We start from the raw sequence: 24,029 nt of genomic DNA, 5'->3' as shown, positions 1-24,029 counted from the left end.
CACTCTCTGGCCCTTTTACTCAGCCCCATTTGTGCCTAAATATGACTTACGAAAGAAACACAGCATTTATGTGTACTTATTTCAACTTATTTTAGCTTTGTAAAGGAGAAGTACTAGGTAGACTCAGGGCCCAGCTTGGTGACTCACGTCTGTAATTTCAGCATTGTGGGAGGCCAAGGCAGGAAGATACTGTGAGCCCAGGAGTTTGTGACCAGCCTGGGCAACATAGTGGACCCCGTCTCTACAAAAAAAAATTTTTTAAATTAGCTGGGCATAGTGGTGTGTGTCTGTAGTCCCAGCTACTCCTGAGGCTGAGGTGGGAGGATCACTTGAGAGAAACCCTGTCTCAAAGGGGGTGGGGGCGGGGGAGACTCAGGCAGAATTGTGAAGATATTCAGTTGCTCCTGACTTTATCAATAATCTAACACTTCAACCTAACATTGATATCTATTTTATGCAAAGCATTACACTATGCACTGGGGAATGTATAAGACAAGTTCATTCTCAAACTACAGTCGAGTTGGACAGATAAAACACACGACACACACCAGAAGATAACTATAAATCCAAGGCAGTGTATGTCAAGGGTAAATTCACTTATTCAAATTGGATCTTGAGAAGTGTATCTAACTTGGAAAATGGGTAAGGAGGAGAGAAAAGCAACAGTGAATCAGAACATGAGTTCCCAGTTATGGGACTTGTAATGAATTCCTCGATTAAAATAAAAAATAATGAAAACAAAAGCCAAGGAGGAGAAAGCCCATGTTGGTGACACTAAAATATATCTTTCCAAACAAATGTGGATAAAAGTTAAGTAGAGAAGATGAGAACTTTGAGGTCCCTAACACAAAACAAACAATAAGCAGCAAGCCATTCCAAGTGGCTGACATGACTTTGTTTCAAACTTTATTTATATTTCTGGCTGGTGTGTTTACAGCCAATAGGTCAAACTATCAGTGTAGAGCCCTGAGAAGTTGGGTATTTACGGAGCATCTAATACGCACAGAATTGTGCTCCATACTGCTTAAACTGTTCCCTAAGTGTCCAATTTGGAGAAAACACCCACGCGCAGGGTAACTAGCGAGTGACGCGGAGTGGCTACGAGTCCATGTTATCGCTAACGGATGGGGCGCTTTGAGCTGGGCACAGTCCAAGGTACTGAACCCTTCCCCCAGTTTCGCCTACATCCAGAGGTGTGCACCTTCAAAAAGCAGTGCCTTCAGGTCTCTTCTGGCACTGTCTGGACTCCGTTCCGAGGCAGACGAGGAAGCTGAGAAAACCCTGGCATTGACCCCGTGGACCTGGGCGCCCCGGGAAGGCCAGCGCTGGGTCCAGGCAGGCGGGGCCTGTGCGGTGATCACCCCGGGTCCCGGAAAGTCCCAGCCCTGAGCGCCCTCCTAGACCTGGAGGCCTGGAACAGCCAAGTGGACGTCGGCCCACTTGCTGCGGAAGAGAAAGCCTTTCTCTTCTTTCCTTCCCATTTTCCTACCACCTTCCACCCACTCCGCCTTCGGGGCAAAGGCAGCCAGATCCACCCAGGACACATTCTTTGTCCTTATCTTCTGTGCTCTCCCACAGCAAGCCAGTCGCGGTCCAAGGCCCCAGAGGCTGTGCAGGAGGCCGAGCTGGGTGGCGATCAGTGGCGGGTCCCTGTCCAAAATCCAGCAGAGCCGCCAGGGACGCTCCATACACAGACGGGGCGGCGCGGGTAGGGTGGGGAGACCACAGCGGGAGAGCCAGGAAGTGAAGGAGGACTGACTCCTGTCGCTTCCCGTAGCCGCCCACGGACGCCCCAGCCGGGAACCGGACGGCACCTAGCGGCTGACGGACAACTTGCTCCGTGGAGCGCCTGAAACACCAGTCCTTGGGTGAGTAGCGCGACCCCCGGCCACTGGGACAGTCGCTAGGGGGGTGGCTGCTCTGAGGGCCTCGCCAGTGGAGGATGGCATTCGGATGTCACGGCTCCTAAATCACAATTTGATGGGTGGGACAGTGTCCATTCCACCCCAACCCGCAGGTCCTCACCGCGGCAGAGCCGGGGCTGGGTGGCGGGGACGCTGCCTCTGCAGGCGAGGCTGCTCCGGGGCGTAAGGGGTTATCAGGAGTCGCGGCCTTTCTTGTACATCCCTGGCTGGAGTCAGGCTGTTTGTCCTGGGGTGTCTCCTCGCTGCAAATCCACCGCACCTGTGCTGCTTTCTACCCTGTTCCCTCCTAACCTGAGGCCTAGAGCCACCTTCAAGTGGAGGAATCTGGGGAAGCTTCCGTCCCGGAATTTGTAGTGACATTGCTTTCCCTGCCTCTAACACGCGCTTTAGGATGCCGAGTCATTTGACTGCAGTATTAAACATTACAAAGGGCAAGTCATGTGACTTCCTTTGACCGTACGTGAAACTTAAGTGATGGCTTCTTGTGATGCATACGAAGTGGTCATGCTGGCGGGACCTGTCCCTGGGGATACTTCAGGGGTTGCGTGATTTAATGCAAGCCGATGATTTAAATTGGGTCACTCGCTGGTTATCACACATGTGTATGGCAACTCGGCATCCATTCTTTTTGCTCTTGTTCTTGCTTCCTGTATTGAGTCACGGAGCCAGAGTTTTGAGGTTTTGACTAACGAATTAAGTTAATGACATAGACTGGGGTTATATTTAGGTGGTAAACCAAGAGGGGTACAGTTTTTTTCTTAATAAAGAAAAAGTAATAGATTTGATCGGTGTGTATTGTTGGTGTGCGGTATAATGACAATTGCTGGAAGTAAAATACAGGAAGCTCTAGTTTCGTTTCCCCTTTAGTTCTGCTTAAAGTCATCGAGTTTTTCCTAGAGTTATTAAATGTAGTGTCCATGGGTGCTTTTATCTTAAAAAATGTGGCTAATGCTTTCCAACACTCCCCTGCCCTGTGATTTTTTTTTTTTAAAGCAGCAGAGAAAATTGTATCTTAATAGTATTAAAATTATTGGATTTCCACACCTTGATTTGTTTAAATTGGAGGAAGAAGAGCAATTCTTTTTATTCACAATAATAATAGCTAACATAGCACTTACTCTTTCACTATTTTATTAACTCAATCCTCAGAACAAACCAATGATGTGAATACTGTAATTATTGTCCTTTTATGGAAATGAAAAGTGAAATGAATACCTCTGATAATTGTACAGGACTGTTTGATTAGTAATGGCCATTAATTAATTAGTTTGTTTTTTTGAGATGGAGCCTCGTTCTGTTGCCCAGGCTGGAGTGCAGTGGCACGATCTTGACTCACTTCAACCTCCACCTCCCAGGTTTAAGCAATTCTCCTGTCTCAGCCTCCTGAGTAGCTGGGACTGCAGGTGCATGCCACCACATCTGGCTAATTTTTGTATTTTTAGTAGAGATGGGATTTCACCATATTGTTCAGGCTGGTCTCGAACTCCTGACCTCAGGTGATCCACCCGCCTTGGCCTCCCAAAGTGCTGGGATTACAGGCGTGAGCCACCATGCCTGGCCTATTTTAGTATTTTTAATAATAAATTCCATGTTAGAAATTTTCTACTGATGTATTTTCTAAGTCAGTATTTCCTACACTCACAATCCAAAATTGTTTAGTATATGAGCACACTGGTAAGAATGGGAGGCAGATCTTTGATTGTAATAACATTCTATTATTTGGTAAATATCAGTAACATAATGTATAATTTAAATTTTAAAATAGGATATGAAGAAAAATGCTGCATGCTTACTTTTCTTTTCCTCTGTTTTTACTTTACACAGGGCCAGTGCCTCAGTTTCAATCCAGGTAACCTTTAAATGAAACTGGCCTAAAATCTCAGGTCATACACAGAAGAGACTCCAACAAGAAGCTGGAAAAGGATGATGTTGTCATTAAACAACCTACAGAATATCATCTATAACCCGGTAACTGAGTTCTAGAAAATAACGTTTTACCTATGCCAGGATTGAGAGCAGATCCAATACAATATTAATTATCCATTGGGAGACAGGGCAAAAATAAAAGCCAGCGAACATATTTAAAGCACCTACTATGTAATAGGGATGGTGGTGGGCGCTGACTACAAAACAGCTGTCGTCCTCTAGTGGAGGAAGAAGTCACGATGGCAATATGACGTGATGAAACAGTGTTATAAACAGGGAACGTCTGGGTAGAGTGGAGGGAATGCCAACTTTTGGTAATGGGAGGAGGCTCAGCTAATCATAAATTTTAGTTTTTAAAGGCAAATGGATTTCTTACTCTACAAGTTTTTCATTTTCTTTTTTAATTAGAGCTGTCCATGAGAAGTTAGTGTCTCGATCTTTCCCTCAGCCTTTCAAATACTGCTTGGCACTTGAGCAGGGAAAATGTCAAAAGCCAGTGGGGAGACGGAGAGTGAGAAGTAGTAAAGGGTCTCGTGCAGTTCAGGCTGGTCCTAGAACCCCTGAATGACTGTAATTGCTGGAAATTGCCCTGTAATCCTAAGCAGTAAAGAGCTTGTTTTAGTTTTATGTGGTGGTGAGAATCTTTAGGAATGTCTAGTTTCCACTTATTTGAAGCTGAATCCTGAATTGAGGTCTGGGAAAGGACAGCCACTTTTTTAGTAAACCCCCTAGAAGATTCTTGGGCAAAAGGAAGGGCGAGAATCCTTGAAATAAGGCCCTAAACCAGTTTTGTTAGTGTGTGTGGGTTCAAGTTTTTGTCATTTACTTTATAGCTGTAATTCCTTTTTCCCTAAGTTTTAATGTCATTGTGTAAGAATGAGGTATCACTGCTGTATCAAGCAAAGTCAGTTTTAGGAGAAATAGCCGTACAGTGGCAGTAAGTTTTAAAAAGATGACTTCCTGAAATGGAAGCTAGTGAGACATTTAAGATGACTTTGTGCATGTTAGAGTGAAAAACATCTCAAGGTTGTAAACTGATTTCCTGCAAAGATCTTTAAAAAACAACAACAAACTAGGCTGCCTGCCGGGGGTATCTGAAGTTTCATTTTGGCTCAAGCTGGGAGAATGGATGAAGGTTATTACACTGTTCAATTCTGCCCTTCACACAGAAAAGAAGATACTTTCATAGACACAATACCTGCATATCTTGATTCTCTCATACTGATGATTCCTGTAGTTTCTGCGGTCAGTATTCTCAACTATTGAGGTGGAACAAAAATAAGTAGACTTCATTTCCTGAGGAAGGGGATCTGGAGAAGTCAAGTTCTGCTCCAGGGCAGAAAATGCCTTGGCTCCTGTGGCATGGTCTGGATGCTGTTCTGAGGATAATGCGTTTCCAAGGGAGATATTTTTGGCAAATAGCTTTTTTTTCTTTCTTTTTAAGTTTCTCTATTTTTTAATCAGTTCTCACAAAAGAGTAGGAAAGGTTAGAGGTAGAAAGACTGAACTGAATGGCAAAAACATTTTGCTCTGTCTTTAAATTTCACTACTGTAAAATATTTATAGTATTAAGGGCCCGTATTGCACTGAATTTCTTTCATTTGTAGCTAGTTGCCCTTTCAATGTTCCACAAAAAAAGGCTGTAAATAATTTTATTTATTCAATTAATTTAAAAGGATTTTTTTTTGAGACGTAGTTTCCCTCTGTTTGCCCAGGCTGGAGTGAAATGACGGAATCTCGGTTCACTGCAATTTCTGCTTCCTGGGTTCAAGCAATTCTAGTGCCTGAGCCTCCTGAGTAGCCGGGACTACAGGCACCGGCTACCATGCCCAGATAATTTTTGTGTTTTTAGTAGATACAAGGTTTCACCATGTTGGCCAGGCTGGTCTCAAACTTCTGACCTCAGGTGATCTGCCCATCTTGGCCTCCAAAAGTGCTGGGATTACAGGCGTGAGGCACCGTGCCTGGCCAACTTAGTTATTTAATCAATTAGTATATTTTATAAGCTAGACTTAGGAAAACTGTTTTCAGCCAGGCGCGGTGGCTCACACCTGTAATCCCAACACTTTGGGAGGCTGAGGCAGGTGGATCATGAGGTCAGGAGTTCAAGATCAGCCTGGCCAAAATGGTGAAAATAAATACAAAATTATTTTTTGTATTTCTACTAAAAAATAAAAAATTAGCGAGGCGTGGTGGTGGCCTCCTGTAGTCCCAGCTACTCGGGAGGCTGAGGCAGGAGAATCTGGGAGGCGGAGGCGGAGGTTGCAGTGAGCCAAGATGGTGCCACTGCACTCCAGCCTGGGTGACAGAGTGAGACTCTATCTCCAAACAAACAAACAAACAAAACACACACATACACACAAAACCTGTTTTCTTGAATCATGGTTATTTTGTTACTGATAGGTTTAATGAGTAAATATTTATTGAGTGTCAGTATTCTTTATTAGGCATTATAAACACATCACCACTTTTTAATTTTTATTTCATTAATCTTTCCAATTTTTTTTTTTTTTTTTTTTTTTTTTAAGACAGAGGCTCGCTCTGTCACCCAGGCTGGAGTGGAGTGGTGCAATCTTACCCCACTGCAACCTCCACCTCCTGGGCTCAGCCTCACAAATAGCTGGGACTACAGGCATGCACCACCATGCCTGGCTAATTTTTGTATTTTTTTTCGGTAGAGACAGAGTTTTGCCATGTTTCTCAGTCTGGTCAAGCACTCTTCCTGCCTTGGCCTCCCAAAGTGTTGGTATTACAGGCATGAGCCGCCATGCCTGGCCTATTTCTAATATTTTGGTCCACATTGGTGTTAGACCAACTGTCCACCTTAAGTTTTCTTGGAAAAGATGAAGTAAATATTGTGACTGGCCTATGTATTTTTTTCCCTATTTAGTATATTTCTTTGACTAGTTCAACTGATAGAATTCCAAGACTTAGTCAGGCTCTAAGGCTGGGTCCAGAGGCTCACGCCTGTAATTCCAGTACTGTGGGAGGCCAAGGCTAGTGGATCACTTGAGCCCAGGAGTTCAAGACCAGTTTGAGCAACATAGTGAGACCTTGTCTCTCTATAAAAATACAAAAATTAGCTGGGCATTGTGGTGCACATCTGTAGTCCTACGAGGAAGGCTGAGGTGGGAGGATTGCTTGAGCCCAGGAGGTTGAGGCTGCAGTGAGTAGTGAGTGTGGACTCTGTGCTCCAGTCTGGGTGACAGAGCAAGAACCAAGCTCAAAAATAAAAATAAAAACTCAGAGGCCGGGCTCGGTGACTCACGCCTGTAATCCCAGCACTTTGGGAAGCCGAGGCGGGAGGATCACTTGAGGTCAGCAGTCGAGACCAGCCTAACATAGTGAAACCCTGTCTCTACTAAAAATACAAAAATTAGCCAGGCATGGTGGCGGGGGCCTGTAATCCCAGCTACATGGGAGGTTGAGGCAGGAGAATTGCTTGAACTTGGGAGGTGGAGGTTGCAGTGAGCTGAGATTATACAAGTGCACTGCAGCCTAGGCAACAGAGCGATACTTCATCAGAAAGAAAGAGAGAGAGAAGAGAGAGAGAGAAAAGAAAGAAAGGAAAGAAAGAAAGAGGAGGAGGAGGGGAGGGAAGGAAGGAGGGAGGGAGGGAGGGTGGGCGGAAGGAAGGAAGGCAAGCAGGCAGGCTTCCTTTTCTGTTTTTTTTTTTTTTTTTTTTTTCCCTTTTCTTTTCTTTATTTATTTTTTTAAGAGACGGAGGCTTGCTCTGTTGCCCAGGCTGGAGTGCAGTGGTGCGATCTCATCTCACTGCCACCTCCGCCTCTTGGGTTCTAGCAATTCTCCTGCCTCAGCCTCCCGAGTAACTGGGACTACAGGTGCACACCGCCACGCCCAGCTAATTGTTATTTTGTGTTTTAGTAGAGACAGGGTTTCACCATGTTGCCCAGGCTGGTCTCGAACTCCTGAGCTCAGGCAGTCCGCCCGCCTTGGCCTCCCAAAGTGCTAGGATTAGAGGCGTGAGCTTCCGTGCCTGGCTGCTTCCTTTTCTTTCTATTGAATTTGAATGAAGAATTTGGAAGGCAGTATCTTTACTTCATACCAGGAATGCTGTCAGTGAAATTCCTTGTTTGGCAGTTCATTATCTACCTATATATTTTATTTTTCTTGTTGTTTATAGAGTTCTTAAGGTATGATTAAATGCTAGCTGGTTAAGAAATTATTTAGAAATGAAACAGAATTGGTTGTTACTCTAAACCCCCTCTTTTTTTTTTTTTGAGGCAGAGTTTTGCTCTTGTTGCCCAGGTTGGAGTGCAATGGCCTGATCTCAGTTCACTGCAGCCTCTGCCTCCCGCGTTCAAGTGATTCTCCTGCCTCAGTCTCCTGAGTAGCTGGGATTACAGTCATGGGCCACCACGCCCAGCTAATTTTGTATTTTTAGTAGAGACGGGGTTTCTCCATGTTGGTCAGGCTGGTCTTCAACTCCCAACCTCAAGTGATCCGCCACCTCCCAAAATGCTGGGATTACAGGTGTGAGCCACCATGCCTGGACCCCATTTTTTTTTTAAAGATGTTGAATTGGTCAGAGTTTGTAGTTACAAGCAACAGAAGCCAACTCTTTAAGCAGAAAAGGAATTTGCTAAATGATAGTGCGGCTGGGAGAATAGGTAGCCACAGATATACAAGCATGCTATAGGACCGTTCCCATGAAGAGGCGTCTGTTGTCACCACTGGACACAGATAGTACTGTGTCTCTGCTACTTTACCAATGCCACTGCTGTCTCTGGCCCCAGATGTAGCCCCCTCTGACCCTGGATGTAGCTCCCTCTGGCCCCAGATGTAGCCCCCTCTGACCCCGGATGTAGCCCCCTCTGACCCTGGATGTAGCTGCCTCTGACCCCGGATGTAGCTCCCTCTGACCCTGGATATAGCTGCCTCTGACCCTGGATGTAACTTTCTCCAACCCCAAATACAGCTGCTGCCCCCTTGCCAGAGTGAATACTGCATCATTGTGGCTGCTTCTTGTCACTGGTTCTTACTTAAAATCTGAGCTGGAAATTCTAATTTGCAGTTTTGTCCCCTGCTCTTACCTTGTTGCAGTCTAGATGAGGTCTTATGTTCATAAGGTAGGGGATTTTCCAGATATGGAAGGGGATACCAATTTTCAGCAGCCAAACAGAGTATCACATTTTCGCTCTAATTATGTTTCCTGGGTGTCTGACTCTTACGCTTCTTTCTAGCTGCAGTCTGCCTAATAGAGAGCCTTGCATCCAGAAGCTCATTACCTCCCAAAGCAACCCCAGCACTTTGGGAGAATCACTTTGAGCCCAGGAGTTCGAGACCAGCCCAGCAACATGGCAAAACCCCGTCTCTACTAAAACTACAAAAAATTAGCTGGGCATCCCAGCTACTTGGAAGGCTGAGGCAGGAGAATGGCTTGAACCCGGGAGGTGGAGGTTGCAGTGAGCTGAGATCATGCCACTGCACTCTAGCCTGGGGTTTTTTTTTTTTAAGACTCTGTCTTAAAAAAAAAAAAAAACAAGTGATGGGAATAGATTGTTTTGTCTCAAAAAGCTCTTTCCAGCTCTAAAATTAAACATATAATTAAAAATATTTTTGTGGTTATAAAAATGTCGATGCTTGCCGGGCGCGGTGGCTCAAGCCTGTAATCCTAGCACTTTGGGAGGCCGAGACGGGTGGATCACGAGGTCAGGAGATCGAGACCATCCTGGCTAACACGGTGAAACCCTGTCTCTACTAAAAAATACAAAAAACTAGCCGGGCGAGGTGGCGGGCGCCTGTAGTCCCAGCTACTTGGGAGGCTGAGGCAGGAGAATGGCATGAACCTGGGAGGCAGAGCTTGCAGTGAGCTGAGATCCGGCCACTGCACTCCAGCCTGGGCGACAGAGCTAGACTCCGTCTCAAAAAAAAAAAAAAAAAAAAAGTAAAAATATCGATGCTTATTATAGACATCTGCAAAGTAAGAAAGTATATAAAGAAAAAAATTAAAATCCCATGCTCCCCCATGAAAACTATTGTTATCATTTTTGGCTGACTTCTTTAGTGTTTTTCTTTTTTTAATTTTGAATTTTTTTGAGTATGTAGTAGGTATATCTATTTATGGGGTATATGGGGTATTTTGATACAGGATACGATGTGATTAATTAGCAAGGTTTTCTTTTTAATGCTCGTATTTATTTAGTTGAAATCATACTATATATGCCTTTATAGATTACTTTCTCACTTAATTACTAAAATTTGTGTTATTACATATTTCGCATAAATATAATTTTAACATGAAATTTGAAGTTATAAAAACCTCTCGTTTTATTAAGAGATTAACACTATGAAACATGCTGCTATATATTTTTGGAACCAGCTGTGACCCAAAAGATCAAGGTAGGGATGTAGGTCCTTCCCCATTCTCTACACACAAAATCAGCTACCCTGATGTGCAGCTGTAGCCCCAGTGTACACTCTCTGTTGTATTTTTTGTTCTCTGATGTCATGGGCCTTCCACCCTACTCCTAGCAATTGCTATGACAGCAAATAGATAACTGGCTTCCATAATTTCCCATCTTATTGCCTAAGGCAACAGGGAGCTTGTGGGCTCAGCTTGCAGTTCAGCAGCTGCTTTGTTGCCTCTCCTCTATAGGTATGAGGCCTGCCAGAGCCCACTTTTCAGACAGGTGAGAGTTCGTTCATTCACTATGCAATTACCGATCGTCTCTGGACCTCTCTCCTGGGGAGGTAAAGGTGATGAGCCAGTCCTGTCCCCTGCAGCCCACAGTCTAGGCAAACCGACACGCAAACAAACAGAATCCAAAGCGCTCTCACGAAGCCTCTGAGAGGGGCTGCCTCAGTCACCGAGGGAGCTTGAAGAGGGCTCCACAGAGGAGGCTGTGCCTGAAGTCGATTTCGGTTTAGGAGTTACCAATTGATAATCACTTTTCTGTGGCCCATCTTATTTTATTTCTTATTTCTTGACAATCAGAAGTACCTTGGGTAGGTTTTACCGTGCACATCATAATTTGGGTGAGCTTGGTGTGAGGCGTAACGGTGTGTGGGCTGCGCATCCTGGTCAGATGCTCCAGATGGAGGCAGATGGCTGTGATGCAGGAGAGGCAGCCACACAGCACAGGTCCCCAGCCAGTGGACTGGGAGGACATTGTGGTCATCTCTGGGGAAGGGGAATGACAAGATCTGGTAGTGTGGCAGGTCCCAGAAGAAAAGGGCTGGGTTCTGGGCAGTGACGGTGCAGGTTGAGACCTGAATACTGGGTGGGGCCAACTGTAAGAGCCCACGCCTGCAGACTGGACTGGTGCAAGGTAGGTGGATGCTGTGTCTTGAAGACCCATAGGCACCCACTCATCCTCATGATCATGCAGTTCTCTGGTTTCTCACAGTGCAGTCTGGGTTGCAGTCTGGGAGTCCAGCGGAGAAGAGCAGGCCCTGGAATCCCAGGTGTGGGGGTGTGGCTTAACTTGGAGCTTCCTTCAGAGGCAGTGAGTGCTTGTCATCGTCTCCATCAGCATTGGCTTTTGGGCCTAGTGTGGCCTTGAACTTTCTGTTGGGATCAGCAGTGGAACAGTGGGAAAAGGAATGAGTAGACATGGCATTGCAACAACTGTTTTTTTTTTTTTTCTATTATAATTATCATATTAAGCAGAAGTTTTGCTTCACAAACTCTCAGCCAGATACAAACTACTGTGAATAATATTTCATATCTTGTGTCTCTTTCCAAAGAGACATAGTGGTTTGCAGCTATTGCAAATATCCTGGCCATGCGGTTCCTTTTTATAGCTGTTTGAATAGGAAAGATGACTTGGAAAATGCTGGATTCTGAGCAGATTTATGTGCAGCCTTAAAAAACGTAGTTTTTCTCTATCAATAATGAGTTTGGATTGTAATTGCTTAGAAAGTAATGTTGTTTATGTAAATGTACATTTGTTAAATTTTTTTTTCTTAGGTAATCCCGTATGTTGGCACCATTCCTGATCAGTTGGATCCTGGAACTTTGATTGTAATCCGTGGGCATGTTCCTAGTGATGCAGACAGGTAAAATCATTGTGCTGAAGGAAGGAGCATGAATAAGCTGTGTTTTTGTGATTGTGGAACGATAACAAAGAGTAATGTGGGAGAGACCATTTGATACTTTGAGGCCTAATTTGCTTTCGTCAGCATCCCTGGCCAAGGTGCTGAGGAGCGTGGAATGAATGACTAAATAAAGGTTATTGGGATTTATTTCATTGCTGTAAGTCTGATTTCAGTATAAAAAATTAGAACTATCAGCTGGATGTGGTGACTTACACATGCTTTTCCAGCACTTTGGGAGGCCAAGGCGGGAGGACTGTTAGAGGCCAGGAGTTTGAGACCAGCCTGGGCAACATAGTGAGACCCTCCCATCTGTTAAAAAAAAAAATTTAAAAAAAAAATTAACTGGGCATAGTGGTGTGCGCCTGTAGTTCCAGCTACTCAGGGGGCTGAGGTAGGAGGATCACTTGATCCCAGGAGTTTGAGGTTGCAGTGAGCTGTGATCAAGCCACTGCACTCCAGACTGGGTGACAAAAAAAAAAAAGAAAAAGAAAAAAAGAATTAGGTATGTCATTAAAGAAAGGAATTGTGGTCAGATGACAGGGATAGTCTAGTTGTAGTCTGACATTCCCACAGCATCACAGAAGATCCAGTTCAGATGTTTTTACTGAATACTTGCTTTGGATGCAAGCTGTGGTATCGTTAGTGTTGGGCTTGGCTCTGTGTACCTAACACCTGAAGAGCAGTGGTTTAAGTGAGATGTGAAAATTAAGTCTCAAGGAGACAGCCCAGGCCTTTCAGTCAACTCCTTCAAGTCGTTAGAGAAGGAGACTCCTTCCAGCTCACCACTCTGCTATCTTGAGGGTGAGGTGAGGTCCCTTTTCCCGTTATCCTTGGCAGCTAGATTTCCAGCCCTCACCTCTGTGCTTTGGGTAGCTGGAGGGGTGCACATGGTGTTTGCGGGGAAGCAGAGATGAACAAAAGGCAAGTGCTTGCTGACTTTGAAGGCAGTTTCCAGTAGTCTTCCCTGAGCCCTTCACTTCCATCTTATCAGCAGAGCTTTAGCTGCACAGGCAGGCCTAGCTGCAAGGAGGGCTGGGAAAGGTAGGTTTTTATTCTGGGCAGATTCAGACCCATTTCAAACTCGGGGGCTGTGTTACTGAGGAAGACAGAGAAGAAGATTAGGCAGCCAGCTCTTTCGGCCTCATAGTGAATGAACGAGGAGGGATCCGTCAGTCCGGTCACTGGGCCTGGAGTGTAGTGCCTGCTGGGCCGTTCGCGGGAGCTTTCCTTTCTGAGCACTCTTGGGGCCCCTGTGTCTTCCCTCATAGATTCCAGGTGGATCTGCAGTATGGCAGCAGCGTGAAACCTCGCGCCGACGTGGCCTTTCATTTCAATCCTCGTTTCAAAAGGGCCGGCTGCATTGTTTGCAATACTTTGATAAAAGAAAAATGGGGACGGGAAGAGATCACCTATGACACGCCTTTCAAAAGAGAGAAGTCTTTTGAGATCGTGATTATGGTGCTGAAGGACAAATTCCAGGTAGGTTTTGGAGAGGACCAGGTTGAGTCCTCATGAGCGAGCGGGACTGCACAGGGGCGCTTTTCACGTTTGTGAGCCCGGCCTTATATTTCCTACACCTGAGACATGGTTTGTTTGGCTTTGTAGTTTTTCTCCATAAAAGGACCAGGAAGGCACCTAAATGTGAGGTGTGGCACCACTACTCTCCAGCCAGTTGTTGCCGTGCAGAAATATGGTCCATTGTGACCAGATCTTTTTATTAGATCCTGTTTCTCCTAGCAGGGCTGAGTTCTGAATTTACACAGTATTATGTTAATGATGGGAGGGTAAGTTATAATATAACCGCCACCATCCGAAGAGCTAACAAGGGCAATCCTAGCATAGAAATCAGAAGGGTTTTATAAATTCAAGTCTTGCCACAAGATAGTTCTGTAGGATCGAGAGTTTAGATCCAGAGATCCTAGAAATCCTTGATGTCACTTCCATCTCTGGCTTCATGGAGTGTCTTATACCTAGCGCGTATGTGTACGGTTGAATTTGGTCCTAGAGGCTCTTACACCGGCTGGCACTCCGGCCTGTGGAGCTTTCCCAGAGTAGAGGTTTGTACCAATGTGAGAACAGACCCACATGTCTTTGGCACAGATCCTTTCTGATCTTTAGGATACCGCTCCCGCCCAAAAATCTTTCTGAATCTCCCAAACTCCATTCACCTCTCCCTTCTCTGGCCTTTCCAGCCGTGTCTGTATCATTCTTTTTAACCATTTTTTAACAGTTGTGCTTTGGCTTGATGTGTTTATTTTGCCCCCACAATGGGATTTGAAGCTCCTTGAGTCAGAGACTGTATTGTATGCTGCTTGCGTTTTCTGCCTATAACCTAACCTGGTACCTGGCATTTGAGAGGGAGGGAGGAGGAGCAACGTAGAGTGCTGAGGACCTGCGGAAGCTACTTTCTCGCCATCTTGCTACTGTAGTCTGTTGAGGTAGAGATTGTTCCTACTTCAGAATATGAAAACCGAATCTTAAAAATATGTTGAGTAACTTGTCCATATTAGTTTTATTTAGCAAAGTCAACAGATTTTGATCTTTAACCTGGGTGCACGACCTCCAGGGCACCTGTGCCTGGGCTTCCAGGAGACCTTCGAACCCAGATGTCTCACATGTGTGCAGAGGCTCACAGAGGCACACGCACCTGGATTTGTGACTGCGTGTTTGTCTGGGGAGAGACAGTTCCTGGTGCTTAATCAGATCAGGAACTCGAAGTTCGGAAGCACTGCTAGTGTTTTGGGTGCTTTTGGTTACAATGTGGTCAGATGTGTGTGGAGACCTGTGGGAAAGGGTATAAAATTGGATGCAAGGAAACATTTGGATAAGAAGTTAATTTATTAACTTCTTTTTTTGGGGGGGGTTGTCTTCTGTATCTTCCTAGGTGGCTGTAAATGGAAAACATACTCTGCTCTATGGCCACAGGATCGGCACAGAGAAAATAGACACTCTGGGCATTTATGGCAAAGTGAATATTCACTCCATTGGTTTTAGATTCAGCTCGGTGAGTGACCTGCCACAGCTTGGGGTCTTTTATGAGGATGGTTTTTGATAAGATGGTAGAAAAAGTCTTCAAATAACACTTCTATTGACATAAAAAGGACGGCTCTCCCTGATTGCAGTATTAATTTTTTGGAAGTGAACTATTCACACTAGCAGAAGGGTTTTTATCAGCCAGCGCTTCATTGTCTGTAGGATCTCAAATCTCGTGTGGTTTTAGCAAAACACACATTGTTTTTAGCTGGGTAGTGGCTATTGCCTTTGCATGGGTGTAAAATGGACTATTTCCATAAGAGAGTTTCCTAGACTGGGAGTGTCTGAGTCAAAGAGCACAGTCATGTGTTGCATAAGGACAGTTCAATGATGAACTGCACATACAACAGTGGTCCCATAAGCTTGTCATACTGTATTTTTACTGTACCTTTTCTATGTTTAGATAAGTTTATATGCACAAATACTTACTATCCCGCTCTGGTTGCCTACAGAATTCAGTACAGTGCATGCTGTACAGATTCACTGTCCAGGAGCAACAGGCCACACCCTACAGCCTAGGTGTGTAGTAGGCAGTACCACCTAAGGTTGTTAAGTAATATTCTGTGATGTTCGCACGATGACAAAAATCACCTAAGGACACATTTCTCAGAACGTACCCCCTTCGGCCAGGCACAGTGGCTCACAACTGTAATCCCAGCACTTTGGGAGGCCAAGGAGGGCGGATCACGAGGTCAGGAGATCGAGACCATCCTGGCTAACATGGTGAAACCCCGTCTCTACGAAAAATACAAAAATTTAGCCGGGCGTGGTGGCGGGTGCCTGTAGTCCCAGCTACTCGGGAGGCTGAGGCAGGAGAATGGCGTGAGCCCAGGAGGCGGAGCTTGCAGTGAGCCAAGATCGTGCCACTGTACTCCAGCCTGGGCGACAGACTCTGTCTAAAAAAAAAAAAAAAAAGAATGTACCCCCTTGGTTAAGCAACACGTGACTGTATTTGCATTGAACATTTTGATAGATACTAACTCACCCTTCTTCACGAGGATAAAAACAATTTGCATTCTCAGCCGCCATCTTCCCACCTTCTTGTTGACATTACCTCTTATTCTGTGTAATGTTTGCCAATCTGATGGGGGCCGGAAAGGACCCCAGTGTTAAGTGTATTTTTGGATCATAGTTTTCAAGCATATTTTTAGTACCATTTATAATTTTTTGATATGTCAAACAGATTATATATAGAAAATATTTTCTACTGGATGTTACAAATTAATCTTTATTTTCTCAGGATTTACAGACCCAAGCATCTGGTCTGGAACTGACAGAGATAAGTAGAGAAAAGGTAAATACTAAATCTTTTAATGAGCCACTGGTTCAAAAATGTTGTTTTAGCTCTCATATAAATGAAGTGGCAAGAAGGCTGGGTTTTTGAAAATTACGCTTTTAGAACGCAAGTAATCATTTGAAAATTGAGATCCATACTTGTGGTGCCAGGCACTCAATAAGTTTTTGCTGACGCTTCACCAGTCAGTTTATGTAACTGCTACTCACTGTTCTTATGTAAAAAGAACTCTCTCACTCTTAACTGCTGAATAGTACTGTTCTGGGGTATTTCTGAATATTGAACATCAGCCAGTGCACTGGCAAATGAACTTCCACGTGCATCTTCAACCCCTGGGAGAATAACTGCAATGTAAAAACACGCCGTTATTGATGGAGAAAGTGAGGTCTTACTGACTGGCACGTTCACAACTCACAGACAGAATAGAATCTCAGCATTCTGGGGGCACCTTGGAAAGGACAACTAAGACACGTTTGAAGTTCATGTAGTCCTGGGTAAATGTGGTGGCTCAGGCCTGTAATCCCAGCACTTTGGGAGGCTGAGGTGGAGGATTGCTTGAGCCTAGGAGTTTGAGATCAGCCTGGGCCACATAGGGAGAACCCCATCTCTACAAAAAATTAAATTATCCGGGCATGGTGGCGCATGGCAGTGATCCCAGCTTTGGGAGGCTGAGGTAGGAGGATGACTTGAGCCCAGGAGGTTGAGGCTGCAGTGAGCCATGATTGAGCCACTGCACCCCAGTGTGGGTGACAGAATAAGACCCTATCTCTTAAAAAAAATTTCATATAGTTCTATGAAAAATTATTAATTTATGGTGGAGGATAAAGGACTCAATGAACAGGGATATCAGACTGTCTTCTCAACCTGTGTAGCCCTTCACACCATCCCATCCCATCATAAAGCACCAGCTGCCTGGAGGTCACACCAGAGTGGAGCAGGAACGTCCCCGGCTCCAGCCAGGCTCAGCTCAGCACAACCAAGGCTTCATATTATAAACTATAATTCTTCCCCTTCTCACGTTCGTGTGTTTTGTTTCTTTTCCAATAGGTTCCAAAGTCTGGCACGCCCCAGCTTGTGAGTATTTTTGCCTGGGTTATTTCATGTGGAATATTTTATAAAATTGCATAGAAAATGAACAGTTTAAACCTTGGAGGGCAGCTTCATTCATTCCATTCCTTACTGTAGAACTGTTTCCCTACAGCCTAGTAATAGAGGAGACATTTCTAAAATCGTACCCAGAACTGTCTACACCAAGAGCAAAGATTCGACTGTCAATCACAGTTTGACTTGCACCAAAATACCACCTATGAACTATGTGTCAAAGGTTTGAAGAGCCCCCAATTTTCTTAACTCTATATAAAAATTAAGTTGTAATGAGCTGTTACAAGTAACCTGTATCCACAGTAGAAGCCCAAAGCAGCCCCCACTGCATTTGTGTGCTGTCCCTGGACAGATTCGAGCGTCAACCAGGCCTGCCTCTGAGCCATTCCTGTGTATTTCCTCAGCGCCTCCCAGCTTGGCTGCTTCCCCTGCAAGCAGAACACAGTGCTGCCTCAGACCCCAGGCACAGGGGCCTTCCTGGGGTGTTTCACTCATACAGAGGGCATCGGGTCCCACCCTGTCACTCATTTCATCGTCTAAAATAAATCAGTGAGTGCGTGCCTCGAGCCGGGGACAGTGCTGCTGCAGGGGACCCAGCTGGGACCAAGGCAGACTGTCTCCCCTCCTGGGATTTACAGGGTCATGGCTCTGAAACATTTAGTGTTCTTTGGACACGAGTTTTCCCTGGAGATCACTTTCTGCAGACCTCTTTGTCCTAACTGTGGCTTCTTTTCAGAGCCTGCCATTTGCTGCAAGGTTGAACACCCCCATGGGCCCTGGACGAACTGTCGTCGTTAAAGGAGAAGTGAATACAAATGCCAAAAGGTCAGTATCCTTGGGTAGCAGTCACAGTGCAGATACCTCCGTGCCTGTTACGCCTTCCACCCGTGAGCGGTCTTATGAGCTAGAATTAGGGCTAGTGTCAGAATCTTCATTTCCAAGGTGAGATGATTCAAGCAGGAGGAGGTTAGATTGCTAACAGCTAGTTGGCGGCAGAGCCAAGACTAAAGCCCAGTGTTCTGACGTCACCTTTTTCTGGCCAGACGAGAGAGTAGCATTTTTGTCCACGAGGCCTACCCTTGCCTTGGAGAACTCCAGGGCAGCCCCGTAAGATCAGGCAACATTGTTTTTTCTTTTTTTTTTTTTTTTGAGATCGAGCCTCACTGTGTCATCCAGACTGGAGTGCAGTGTCGCAATCCCAGCACACCACAACCTCCGCCCCCTGGGTGTTCAAGCGATTCTCCTACCTCAGCCTCTGGAGTACCTGGGATTACAGGCGCACCACCACGCCCAGCTAGTTTTTGAATTTTTGTATTTTTAGTAGAGACAGGGTTTCACCATGTTGGCCAGGCTGATCTCGAACGCCTGACCTCAAGTGATCCGCCCACTTTGGCCTCCCAAAGTGCTGGGATTACAGGTGTGAGCCACCGCGTCCGGCCCAGGCAACATTTTTTAGGGCCCCTATTGTCATGTGATTTAGAAAATTTCTGCTTTAACAACTTTTTCCAGAGATGTCCAGCCTTCTGAAAGCTTGAAATTAGAGCTATTTCCTAGAAAGTGGCATACTTTCAAGGAAGGAAGGAACACGGGTACATGATGAAAAGAGAATACCTGCTTGAGAGGATCCCAGGCTCCTGTGGCCTGAAGTAGTCATTTAGTTTAACTGGCGTTAAACCTTCAATTTCTGTCCAGCCACATCTCAACCTCAACGCTCATTTTAAAGGGTTTTAAATTTTTTTTTTATTTTACAACTAACAAATTAGTGGAATACTGAGTTTAAAATTTCAACTTCATCTGCATTCCCATGTCCATGTGGACACGTTTCACAGAGTTAGGGTCATAGTTCAAGCCTGGCCATTAACATTGCTGAAACTGCCACTACTCTGTCCTACTTGGTTAATTAAGGTTTGTTGTTTTGTTTTTTTTTTTTCCTTTCTCAAAAGCTTTAATGTTGACCTACTAGCAGGAAAATCAAAGGATATCGCTCTACACTTGAACCCACGCCTGAATATTAAAGCATTTATAAGAAATTCTTTTCTTCAGGAGTCCTGGGGAGAAGAAGAGAGAAATATTACCTCTTTCCCATTTAGTCCTGGGATGTACTTTGAGGTGAGGTTACAGTTTTTGAAAATGGGACAGCACCAAGCATCCTGGGAGCAGGAGTGGGATAAGTGGTCCATTTAAATCAAGTCCTAACTCAGTATGTGGAGGTCGTGTATGTTTTTTGTTTACTTGGAGATTGTAATTTGCCCCATTTTATAATGTGGGCAATCAGTATAAATAGCAAAGCCAGTAGAGTGTCAAATTATGTGCACTGGAATTGACATTTGTCATCATATTAAAATTCCTGTGTAGCCCCATATTGATAGGAATGTAACCAGGAAGCTTGTCTCAGGACTGGAGTCACACATTTAATTGCAGAAGCGGACATGAGGACGTGGAGACCCTAAAACTGCTTGCTTGCACTGGCCATCACCTCCCATCAGGGTAGATGGTTTCAGGTGGCAGTCCTTTCTCCTAAGGAGTTAGTCTTGTTTGTATGTATTCAAGGAAAAATACATCAGTCCCTTGGAGCTAAAAGGCATGTAGTCCCGAGTCCCCAAATAGGTGACTATTGTAACACATACCTTTCCCAAAATATGTTTTTGGGATGCTGAGCAGAGAATCGTCTCCTTGCGATGCGGATGCCGGGTGGTTGGCCAGCCTCACTCACCAGCTCAGGTGCCACTGCCTCACACAGTCACTTAGGGTCATTGGTTTAGGTTATAATTCCACAGCATTTTAAACTGCCACATCCTCTGGACCATGTGGGTTCTTGAGGACTCATCAAAACCCGTTACTAAAAGCATGAGTATCAGGCGGAATAGATAGCAATGTGACATGCGTTATTTATTCCTAAGTTCCAGTCTAATGCAGCGCCCTGGTATGTGGAGCGTAGACAGATGTGGGCTAATCATGGAGGGTTCCCTGGAAATTGTGGATATTGGTTTGGAATTCAGAAAGCTGGGAAGGATGTGGAAGGCTGAAGGTTGGCTTTTCTAGATGTAGGGCTTGATCTGAACAAGTCCTTAGAGTGGGAAGGGCAGCACAGGGTTGCTGGCTTGGCAAGAGTCAAGGCGTAAAGGGTGACGTGGGGTTCGCTGGAGGGAAACAGAGGTGAGCGCTCTAGAAGGAAGTTGAGCCTTGTGGTGGGTGACAGGAAACCAATGATGTAACTTGTTTTGGACCTATCTCGGCCCCAAGTTTGGATTTACTATATTAATATAAAAAAGGACAATAATGATACATTCAAGTAATGCTGAAAGATACTAAGATGAAACTATCTCCAACTTCGTGATTGAAATCGCGCCATTAGGATTAGATGAACCATGTTCCAGGCCATTTTTTTTGCAGAGACAGTGAAAAGCATGGCTGGCTGAAGGAATGAATAGATGGATGTTGTATGCTTTTGAACAATCATCTTTTCCATTTAATTTTCTAATTCAGGAACAGTAATTATCCTCATGTTGATCACTGTTGACGATTTTCTGTACTGATCGGTCCTTTCCAGGGGCTTCCATCTCTTGCCTTTTAGCTATGCTTGCACTGAGATTATCTCAGGTCTTTTCATTATACCATCACTGTCATTTTAAATCTTCTTGCTGTTTCAAACACACTTTAGTTGTATCTACAGTGTTTTAAAAACAATCTCATTCAGTATTGTAATTTCATCTGTGGGCTCTTCCTCTGGATGGAATCCATGTTCCTCCCAGCTGTTCGGCAGCAGCAGATGGTTGTGAGGGATTCTGTTGTTCTGTCTTCTTCTAGGCTGGGGGTCTTGCAAAGGATGTGCCTTCTTTTCATTTGCAGTAGTCTGCTCACCCAGAGGCATGTCATTTCTTTGCCACTTGCTTGTAATTCACTGGCTTTGTACTTGCTCTGATACAGTACAGGTGACTAATTGACTCCCTCTGCTGCCAACTTGGTTTTCCTTCTGAGCGATAGCATGAGGCTGTGTGTTTTGTGTTTTCTTGAGATTTTGTTAAATATATCCAGGGTCCCTTCTACCTGGTTGGAACTGGGATTTCCACCATTCTTGTGGGGACAGAATCTCAGGTTACATCTATTTCCCCAATCCTCTGTAGCCACAGAAGCTTCATTGGCCAGCTCTGTTATCAGAGTGCAGGACTTGAGCTGAAACTTCCTCCCTCCTGATTTTCCTTGGCAGCCCTTTCCACGGCTCCTGTCAAAAGAACGAAAACCCTCAACTTGCCGCTTTGCAGATTCAGGTTTTGTGCTTCATTCTGGCCTCTGGGGGTGGGGCCGGGTTGGCAGCAAGGCTGAGCTGCCCCTCCTTCTTCTGAAGCCTTCATGGGGGGCCAGGAGCACAGGGAGAGCTCAGTGCAGGGCCTCCCAGAGGCCTTCTCAGTGTGCGTGGAAACCCAGCCTGGCACTAGCAGCGTAGCGCCAGCAGTGTAAAGTTGAGGTGTAAAGGTGATGTAAAAGGCTGGTTGTTTTTTTGGTTTTTCATTGTTTGAGTTTTGGGCACAGATGACTGTGAAGGGCAGACACTGCTGATGAATCTGAATGAATCTACCGGAATGCACAGCACTTCGCACTCATGGGATACCCAGCTTTGATGGCTTTGGACAAACACACTGAGGCTAAGATGTGCTGAGCTTATGGAATCAGGATCACCAAGCAGCTGTAAAAACCCTAGCAAGTGCCTTAAGCTGCTGAAATTTCGTATTAATTGTCTGGCTTGTTCACGATCCTAGCGTTTGAGGCAGAAACGACAGGATCCAAGTCCCTTGGTTCCAGGCTACTAGCTGGAAACAGCATCTCAGTGAACTAGAGCGACCACATTAGGAGTTTTCCTGCTTTAGGAGAGTCCCCAGCATCAGTGAGGAGGGGCAGCACTCCAGCTTTCCAGGAGCAAGGGGCAGGATGCGGCCGAGGGAGAGGGGCTGTTGAGAAAAGGAAGGCCGCAGGCCCTGGGGATGGTGTGAGGCTCCAGACACATCCAGGTCACTTCCCTGGGTGGGATGAGGCAGACAGTGCCACCACCAGGGACACTTTCGTTAGATTAGGGTCTTGGAAGTCACAGAAGGAAGTCAGCAGCAGCAGGCTAGGACTTTTCTACGTATAAAGAAATCAAATGGTTTATTCTGACACCCTGTTAGTGTGTAACACACACAAAATTTTAAACTAAGGGGAACCACTAATGGCATGTTTCCTTTCCTTTCAGATGATAATTTATTGTGATGTTAGAGAATTCAAGGTTGCAGTAAATGGCGTACACAGCCTGGAGTACAAACACAGATTTAAAGAGCTCAGCAGTATTGACACGCTGGAAATTAATGGAGACATCCACTTAGTGGAAGTAAGGAGCTGGTAGCCTACCTGCACAGCTGCTACAAAAACCGAAATACAGAATGGCTTCTATGATACTGGCCTTGCCAAATCGCATCTCACTGTCATTCTATTGTTTATATTGTTAAAATGAGCTTGTGTGCCCTTCGGTCCTGCTGGGTGTTCTCAGTCCTTGCCATGAAGTATGGCAGTGTCTAGCACTGAATGGGGAAACTGGGGGCAGCAACACTTACAACCAGTTAAAGCCACTCTGCCGTCTCTCCTACTTTGGCTGACTCTTCAAGAATCCCATTCAACAAGTATTTATGGAGTACCTACTAGAATACAGTAGCTAACATGTATTGAGCACAGATTTTTTTTTTTTTTGGCAAAACTGTGCAAGGAGCTGGCATATACACTTAGTGGTCAAACAGACCAGTATGTTCCCTGTTCTCTTGAGCTTCGACTCTTCTGTGCTCTATCGCTGTGCACTGCTTTTTCTACAGGTATTACATCAACTCTAAGGGGTCCTCTGGGATTAGTTATGCAGCCATTAAATCACCCGAAGACACTAATTTATCGAAGACACACCTCCTTCCCCGGTGATCACGCTCATAACCAGTGCGCTATCATATCCCATCACTGGGAGGACTGATGTTGACTTACATCATTTTCTTTATCACAATAAACATGTGGCTCTATTAGCTGCAAGCTTTACCAAATAATTAGCACGACATCTGAGCACAGCACAGAAATTAAGGCAAAAAAACCAAAGCAGAACAAGGAAATGGTGCTGAAATTAACCTGATGCCAAGCCCAAGACAGCTGATTTCTGTGTATTTGAACTTAGGGCGAATCCGAGTCTACACAGACTCCTACAGAAAGCTTAAGGAAGAGGCAAGATGCATTCAATTTGAAAGGTATTTATGGGCAACAAAGTAAGGTCAGGATTAGACTTCAGGGAGTCATAAGGCAGGCAGTATCAGAAAGTGTACACCAACTAAGAGACCCACCAAGCAGGCAGAGGTAATGCAAACATCTGTTTTGTTCCCATGCAAATCACCACTCAAGGCCTCTGTTCTTAAGATTAGTCCATCATCATTAGCAACTGAGATCAAAGCACTCTTCTGCTTTAAGTGATTAAAATCAAACCTGTATCAGCAAGTTAAATTGTTGCATTTCTGTAATTTTTCTATTATTTGAGGGGAGTTGGCAGAAGTTCCATGTATATGGGATCTTTACAGGTCAGATCTTGTTTCAGGAAATTTCAAAGGTTTGGGAGTCGGGAGGGAAAAAAGCTCGCTCAGTGAGGATCATTTTATCACATTAAACTGGGGCAGAACTCTGCCAGGATTTAG

The 24,029-nt window shown here is 45.0% G+C and overlaps 1 protein-coding gene across 8 annotated transcripts; it reads left to right on the top strand.

The window, feature by feature from the left end:
- Positions 1-1,794: 1,794 nt before the first annotated feature.
- LGALS8 (galectin 8) lies at positions 1,795-23,841 on the top strand. Of its 8 annotated transcripts, none has more exons than XM_074039126.1 (11): positions 1,795-1,868; positions 3,750-3,893; positions 11,785-11,873; positions 13,181-13,391; positions 14,797-14,916; positions 16,186-16,239; positions 17,287-17,313; positions 17,441-17,563; positions 18,077-18,165; positions 19,384-19,449; positions 22,568-23,841. In XM_074039126.1, exons 2-11 carry the CDS (start codon positions 3,849-3,851, stop codon positions 22,569-22,571), a joined length of 828 nt encoding a protein of 275 aa, XP_073895227.1. In that variant the 5' UTR covers positions 1,795-1,868; positions 3,750-3,848; the 3' UTR covers positions 22,572-23,841. The 8 variants fall into 8 exon arrangements, with proteins under 8 accessions (XP_073895227.1, XP_005539767.3, XP_073895237.1 ...); XM_005539710.5 differs by having other exon boundaries at positions 19,284-19,449; XM_074039136.1 differs by lacking the exon at positions 3,750-3,893 and having other exon boundaries at positions 19,284-19,449.
- The last annotated feature ends 188 nt before the right edge of the window (positions 23,842-24,029 follow it).

This window comes from Macaca fascicularis, chromosome 1 (assembly GCF_037993035.2).
Source record: "Macaca fascicularis isolate 582-1 chromosome 1, T2T-MFA8v1.1".
NCBI classification, from domain to species: domain Eukaryota; kingdom Metazoa; phylum Chordata; class Mammalia; order Primates; family Cercopithecidae; genus Macaca; species Macaca fascicularis.
The sequence above is the reverse complement of the archived record's forward strand: the minus strand, read 5'-3'. Positions and strand labels throughout refer to the sequence as shown.